The sequence below is a fragment of the Hydra vulgaris genome, chromosome 04, assembly GCF_038396675.1.
Source record: "Hydra vulgaris chromosome 04, alternate assembly HydraT2T_AEP".
NCBI classification, from domain to species: domain Eukaryota; kingdom Metazoa; phylum Cnidaria; class Hydrozoa; order Anthoathecata; family Hydridae; genus Hydra; species Hydra vulgaris.
The window spans coordinates 17247056-17255200 of record NC_088923.1 but is presented as its reverse complement, the minus strand read 5'-3'; the positions used below and the strand labels follow the sequence as shown (position 1 = coordinate 17255200).

At 28.3% G+C, this 8145-nt stretch overlaps 2 protein-coding genes across 2 annotated transcripts; both read right to left on the bottom strand.

Moving 5' to 3' along the window:
• Positions 1–1424: 1424 nt before the first annotated feature.
• LOC136079233 (uncharacterized) lies at positions 1425–4746 on the bottom strand. Its single transcript, XM_065794956.1, has 2 exons — positions 4492–4746; positions 1425–4361 (listed from the first exon to the last, which is right to left on the bottom strand). Exons 1-2 carry the CDS (start codon positions 4744–4746, stop codon positions 1425–1427), a joined length of 3192 nt encoding a protein of 1063 aa, XP_065651028.1.
• A 1467-nt stretch (positions 4747–6213) lies between these two features.
• LOC136079232 (uncharacterized) lies at positions 6214–7347 on the bottom strand. The gene has a single exon (XM_065794955.1). It carries the CDS (start codon positions 7345–7347, stop codon positions 6214–6216), a length of 1134 nt encoding a protein of 377 aa, XP_065651027.1.
• Positions 7348–8145: the final 798 nt, after the last annotated feature.

Below are 8145 nucleotides of genomic sequence, written 5' to 3'. Positions count from 1 at the left end.
AGGCAAATATCTGTAAATTTTTTAGGTGTGAATTTTGATGAAAAGCTATCTTGGAAAGTGCATATAAATTCTATAGAAAAAAAATTTCAAAAAGCATTGGCATGATCTATAGAGTTAAGCCACTTTTAAATTTTAAGTCCTTAAAAAGTTTATATTTTTCCTTTATACATAGTTACTTAACTTACGGCAACATCATGTGGGCAAGTACTAATCACACAAAGCTAAAAAAACTTTATAGCAAGCAAAAACATGCTGTTAGAATCATATTTGGATCTGGTAGAGCGGTTCCTTGTGAACCTCTTTTACGTGTAATTGGTGCCCTGAATATTTTCAAACTTAATATCCATCTTGTTCTACTGTTCATGTATAAAACAAAATATGGACTGTCCCCCAAAATATTTGAAACTTATTTTAAAGTAATACACCATAAATATGCTACAAGATTTTCCGCTAACAACTTTGTTATACCAAAATCTTATTCTAAACAAGTTTCTTATTCAATTCAGAATCGCGGACCACTTTTGTGGAAAAGATTTCCAAACATTGTTTCCGGAAAAAAAAATCTCTTCATCAGTTTAAAACTGATTCAAAACAGTTTTTTTTAAACGCAGATTTTGACTTATATTATTATAAGTCTTTCTTTTAAAAATAGATCAGATATATAATTTAAAAACTGAAAAACAAGTTAATTATTCGTATTTTCGTAATTATTCGAAAGAAAAAAAAAAAAAAAAAAGGTTAAAATTTTTTGACAATAATCATTATCAAAAATCACATTTTCTCGCTTTTTATTTTATTTTTTGTGCGTATTTATATATATAAAGTTATTATATATTCACTTTTACTTTTACCTAATCTAGTTATGATATTTTACTTTATCTTTTATATACTTTACTTAAAATATATATAAAGTTTTATATATTAACTCTTACTTTTACTCAATCTATTTATGATATTATGTATTAAACGATATTTTACTTTATTTATTATATATCTTTTGTAAACATTCATTTAATTTTTCTTTTATGTTATATATTCTTGAAGCAACTTTGTAAAAATTATAAATTGTAACACCGTGCTTGGCGATAAGGCAAATTATGTCTTCTTCTTGCTCCGGCCATTAACTTAATTATAAATTTATGGAAACTGTCAAATTTGTTAAACGGCAAAGTAAAATAAAATAATAAATAATAATAATAATAATAATAACCTCTAAAATTTTTTATTTTCAGTTTTTTTGCTGCTTCTAACAATTGAAAATTTGTTAAAGGTTCATAAGGTAAAATTATCCCTTCAACATTGATAAGTTTATAATTATTTCTCATTTTTACTAAATTATTTTTTTCTCAAAAAAATAATTTTTGGGCTCCCCTACCCCCTACCCCTTGGGCTCCTTTACCTCTTTTCCTAATTGTCCTATTGTCTTATTGTCCTATTGCTTTATTTTCTTCTAGTTTGTAGTGTCCATATGCTAATGTGTGTATTCCATTTTCTAAAATAACTCTTTTATCGTCTTCTGCGCTTAATGCTATTTTATTGACCTCTTCTGTGTAAATTTCATGTGAATATGATCTTATTACATTCATTTTCCTAATATGATCTCTTTTATTTAATAAACAATCTTTGTAATCTTCATGTGTTATATACTTTTTAACAACATTTTTCTTTACTCCTTTACGTTTTTTGTTATCTTTTCCGTGTACTTTGTAAGAATATAACTTTGATCTGAGTCCTACAAATTCTTCAATTTGTGCTCCTCCAGCCTCATCTTTAAACATTCCAATTACTTTCTTATTAAGACCAACTTTAAATCCTACATTACTAATTGCTGGGTGCTTTGGGTTAAACTCACTTGTATCAAATTTGTTTTCAATATCTTTAGAAATATCAGCATAAAAGTCTTCTGTTTTAATTTCGTATGCAAAAGCATCTGTATCTGTGAATAATAGTTTTGCTTGACAAGCATAGTTTTTCTTTATGTAATAATAATGAAATTCATACATTAGAGTTTTGCTCAAATCCAATATACACATTCCTAAGTAAATTGGTTTAGCATATTTTAATTTTGTTCTTTTCATATGTATTGCTATTAAGTTTTCATCAAATATTGTTTTACTTTTAAAGTTTGGTTTTGATGCTAGTTTAGTAGCTTCATTTCTGTCTGTTACTAATCTAATGTCAACTCTGTTTTCAATGTTCTCCATTGTTTTTACAAATACTGAGTTGTTCATGAGTTTAAAAAAGTCTTTTTCAAAATCATTCGTTGCTTTAGTTCTAAGGTTTGTATTTAGTTCAATGTATTCGTTGAGCCATACTCTTTCTTCAAACTTTATGCCTCTGTGAATTTTAGTAATCTTTAATCCTAATCTTTCATATACTTTTATATTTTCATAATGTACTATATACTTTCTCTTATTATTCAAGTTGGGGACTAATTTTTCAACTTTATCGATATTTAACCTTTCAGGTGTGAGAGGATAATCATTATGTTCATCATGTAGATGTTCAGGGTAATCTAAATCTACTTTTGGTATACATGGAATTGATTTCCAGTTTTCTATTTCATTTTTGTCCATGCATTTAAAACCATGTGTTGGAAGTGGTTTACTCATTGCCCATCCATATAAATTATTAGCGTCTAAATATTGTATGAATGTTGATTCTTTGCTTTTGTCATACTCATCACCCATGTACTTATTATTGGAAGCTCCTAACCTATTGGATATCATACTGAATCCACCTCTTATTCCTTTCTTTATCATTAGGATCATATCGTAATTGCTCAACAGTTCTAATTTTACTTTTGTTTTCTTCAATGCTGCATCCCAAGCTAATCCTGGTGATGTATAATACCAAGCAGGATCTAATTTATAACAATTCATACAAACATCTCTAAAATTTTCAAAGACGTCAGCTAGTAAAAGCACATCTAAAACGTTGTACAAGTCATGATAATCTCTAAATGTTTTGCAATGAAACTCATTCCATACAGTTTGTGCATGTGAGTAATCTTCATCACTTATATCTTCATCGTTCAATTTTGAAAAGAATAATTCTTTTGGTAGTAATTGGGTTTCGTTAAATTTATCAACAGAGTCTACCCAATCATAGGGATATACGCCTTTTTTTAGTAATAAATCTAATTGTTTACCTGAATATAATTTTCCGATATTTTTGCACTGGTCTTTTGCTAAATTCTTTAATAAAGCATCTAAACTAGAAGGCATAAATCTATAACTATCTAAAAAATGAAGCTCACGTTTAACTTCAAATTTTTTACCTTCTTTAATATACTCATCGACTTTAATTTCTCTAGAAAAGCAAATATACTTTTCTTCATTTTTTGGTATGCAACTCAATTTGCCTCCTGATAATTTCTTTATAAATAAGTGAGAATCATATCCAGATAAATTGTGAAATAGTACTGGAAAGAATTTTGGAATTTTATATTTTAAATTACAACTGTTATGAGCAGCACCTCTATATTTTCCGGTAATGTGACAGTGATCACGTACTTTATCATTATCCAAATCTTTTCCGCAAATGTGACATTCAGTTGCTTCATTAAAATCATGCTTGTTTTCATTAGTAAATATCATCTTTTTTGGAAATTTAATACTATCACAAATTTTCTTAATATCTTCTTGTAATCTGTCAACAAATATTTGTGCAACATCATCCGTTTCATTACTTGCAGTAAATGAAACTGGATTGCTTTGGTAAAAACTTTCATCGAAACATTTAATATAATAACATAATGAACTTGGAATATGTTTTTGGTATTTTTTAGTATAAGATTCATTCGGATTGGGTTCACAAGTGTCAATTTGTTTTATAAAACTTTCAAAGTCAGCATATACTACAAACGGAACTCTCATTGATTTATTCTGATTAGTAAATTGCATTGTGGAATTTGGTGGTGGAAGTTCAATACGTACTGAATCATGTGTTTCACAATACAATTTATGATTAGATAATGATTCTTCAGAATTAAAACCTAACAAACAATTTCTACAATAGTGTTTTTTGCAATGTTTATTTGATGTTTGCAATGAAAGTAATCTGTTTAAATTTTTTATTAAACAGTAATGATTCGTTTCTCCATTTGAGATTAATAGTAAATCTATTAAATGTTCGCGATCATTATTCTTTGATACATGCAAAATATGAACTTCTGAATTTTCATAACCATATACATTGACACTGATATCTGTATTGTTCTTCTCAAGTTGTGTAATTTGATTTAACGATACTGGAAAATCTATTTTATCCCAGTTTATTTTTTCAGCTTGATTTTTAAGCTCTTTATCTACTCTTTCAGAATTTTTAGCTGTTGGATTTAATGCTCTTGTTACGCACCACTTAAAACATTGATTAGCTTCATTCTTTATATTAATTATTGCTTTTTTAGTTTTTATCCAGTGGAATGTATGATTTAGCTTTAATAGGATTATACTTAATAAAATTGATATCCATCTTTTCAACAGAAACAAATCTCCAACCTGATCCTAACTGTTGAAAAGATGATAAGGATTCTAAAATTTTCTGCTTTGATGTTTCATAAAACTCATCTAAATCTGTTGTTTCTAATACAACTTGATTATTCGTTCTAAATGGAGCAGATGTGATTATAGTTTCTCCTGTTTTAATATCAGTACGCTCCATTTCACAAGTGAGAACTATATAAACCTTTGAATTTCTATTTTCGGTTAGTATTTTAATTGCACTTTTTTTAGCAGCATTCATGAAAGATATACATCATATCTTTTTATTCCTTTAACTGAAAACTGACTTGTTACATTCTTAACAGCTGATTGTGATAATTTAAATTCTATCAGATTTCTAATTCCATATTTTTGATACAAATTTGAAACTGTAGATTTTAATTCATCAAATTTTTTATTCACAACCTTTTTAATTGGTTCTGGAACATATGACACAGCCCAATCTGCAAGTTCTTTAATCTCATCATTTATTTCTTTTCCAATTTGTGTAATAGGCTGAAAAGGTGACGGAGCTAAAATTGTTGATGATATATCTGGAACAGGCTCATCAAGTAGATACTCTGTTCTTATCTGTGTGTGCGATAACGCTCTTATGAGATCATCTTTTTTCATTTTATAATAATATTTAATTCCTCGCTCTTTAGCGAATTGCTTTAATTCTTTCACCGTTTTATTTTCCATTTTTATATAGCAAGATAATTTTTTTTAATTTTCATTTTCTTTATATCATTTTTCAAAATATTTTTTTCTTGTTAAAATAATTCATATAATAAATTTCATATAAAATATTATACACACCCCCATCCTCTAACTCTACAGTAATATTCTACTGTTCGCAGTTTTTCAAGTTGGCTCTCATTTTGAACAGTTGTTATTCTATATACAAAAGGTTCAGGAGTTAATATTTCTGATGATATGTATGGAATCGGTTTATCAAGTAGGTCTTTCAGACCCATGCGAAGTAGGTCTTTAGGATCCATAAGAATTATGTTTTCCATTTTTTATATAGCAAGATTTTTTTAAATCTTTTAAATTATTATTTATCAATTTTTTATCTTCTTTTTTCCAATACAAAGTGCATGACGTAGGCTTATACATTTTATAAAACTCCATATTTTTATCTCCCATTTTTATATATCAAGATTTTTTTAATATATTTTAATTTTTTTTAATTTTTCAGAATTTGATATTTCAATCTTATAACCATTATCAATCTTCCCATCACGCATTTCAAGATATCTATATCCATGACCAGTCCCACTACTGGATGTATTCTAGGTCTTCCAACTGATCTTTTCTCATCAACATCTTTTACTAGATGTATTCTAGGTCTTCCAATTGGTCTTTTCTCATCAGTTGCTTCTGTTGCTTTTGACACGATTGATTCTTTATCAATCAACCCATTATCTACAGCAATCATTAACAATGTAACATAATTTTTAGATGTTTGTGAAATGTTATTTTCTTTTAACAACTTCTGCAAGTTTTCCCTTGTATAATACATTTTTATTATACAAAGATAAAAATTTTTTTAAATCAATTCAAAAAAAAGTTAATAAACAACGTTCAACTTATTTCCGTCTGATTGAAAGTGTAAAAACTTATCCGATATTACAACAGCAAACGCTTCAGTATCAGCTAGAACAGCTGCATTAAATGTTGCTTTAATTTGTACATCTACTACTGATGATTTTAATTTTTCTGATTGTCAACTAACATCAAAAACAAAGAGTGGGTATAAATCTTTATAGTCTGAAGGAGTTATGTTGCTTTGTGTTATCAAATCGTTCATTCCATAAAATTTTTCACTAAATACAGATGCATCTCTATAGGCTCTTGAAAATTTATGATTTGGAAATGATAAGTTATAGTCAGCAGCTGGATATTTTTCTTGATTAAGCATGATGTACATATTTTTCAAGTCACAATGATCAAATATGGAAGAATTAACTTCTTGATTTCCATCCTTATTTGTTTGGAATCCAACAATGATGTATCTTGGTTTTTCTGGAGATGTTTTTACGCTAAGTCTCCAAGAAAACGTTGTAGATTGTGGAACAGTTATAGTATCACACTGCCTTGCGCGAAAAGTTACTGGAAGTGTCACTTTTGATTCAATACTTTTATAAAGATTAACTCTCTCTAAATCTGATGGAATCACATGTGGCATGAACAATGATATTTTATCAAGATTAACTTTTCCTGCAGCTGCAAGAGCGTTTCTAAAAATTGCTCCAGTATCACTTTTTCTAACAAGAGTTAGTGTATGTTTAAATCCGTAAATAACTTTGTTGTAATCATCGCAGAATCCAAAAATGTGTCTTAAAGGTATACAAAATGAAAATGTTCCCTTTGTGGTTGGTTTCTGAATTATGTATGATTGTCGTACTGCAAACCCTGAGTTATCAGCAAGTACTGCTGTTGTTGAAGAATCTTTGTACCACAATTGATTTAATCCTTGTGCTAATTGAAAGTCATTTGGGTATTTAAGCATTCCTAACATTGTAGTTGCTTGACCTGGAAAATAAACTGACTCTATATTTTGGTTTGATAATTGATATGATATTTCACTGAATAAATGCATAATACCATTATTTGTAAGTGACACTGCATCTGCATTAGCATAAGCTGTCCCATCAAGTTTAAGAAGTCTTCCTTCAAACAAAAGATAAGCCTCAGACGGAAGTGTGAACAAATCTTGTTGCTCAATGTTAATTCTTATTTCTCCAGTGCTATTTAAACTTGTGCGAGCTATTGGTTCATATTCATAGAATTCAAATCTTTCAATTCCATCATCCACAGTTGGGATTTCAGTAAAATTTAATATATCAGAAGATGCCATTTTTTTATACACAATATAAAAAAAATTTTTAAAATGGAAAATAAATATAAAGAAATTAAGCCAATCGAAGACCGCGGCCTTTTTTTGCTAGATCTTCTATTCTTATAGCTGTTGATTTTATTGATTCATTATCATTATCACATCATTATATTATTTATATTTGGTGTAACTTCATCAGCTTTTTTATTTAAATTTGAGATTATGTCATTAATTCTATTATTAATGACTGTATTTGGTTGTGAAACTTTAGAAGATGCTTTTCTAATTAATTGTTTTCCTTTTTCAACTGCGACATCTTTAGCAGCTTCTATTGCTGATGTTGAAAGTTCTTTCCCTGCTGATTTAGCAGCAGTTATTGCAGTTTTTCCTAAATCGCTAGCAGCTAACCTCTTCAACATAGCTGATGACACTCTTGTTACATTTGATGATGCTGCTCGTTTAAATAAATTTATTAAACTGTCAAATATACCACTTCCTCCAACAACTTGCTTCTTAACATATCTCTTATTTTTAACAAATAGCATTTTTTTTTAATTTTTTTTTAATTTTTTTTACTCATATTATCATATTCATATTATCATATTGCTAGATTATTTTGTATTGCTTTATACTGATCACGATTTATTTTACCTTGTCTTAACAATTCATCACAAGTTGCAGCAGCTTCATTTCTTGATCCAGTATTACCTGCTCTCCATGCAGCTATGCGTAATTCAAGCATATCAAGAAGTGCAATAGGATCGCTAGGGAGAATTATTGGTCCTATTCCTGTTCCCTTTGATTCTCTTTGATACTCAA

Coding starts and splice junctions, on each gene's coding strand:
- LOC136079233 (XM_065794956.1), bottom strand. CDS start 4,746: ATGAATGCTGCTAAAAAAAGTGCAATTAAAATACTAACCGAAAATAGA. Junction 4,362..4,491: donor TAGGATCAGGTTGGAGATTT/GTTTCTGTTGAA, acceptor CAATGTTTTAAG/TGGTGCGTAACAAGAGCATT.
- LOC136079232 (XM_065794955.1), bottom strand. CDS start 7,347: ATGGCATCTTCTGATATATTAAATTTTACTGAAATCCCAACTGTGGAT.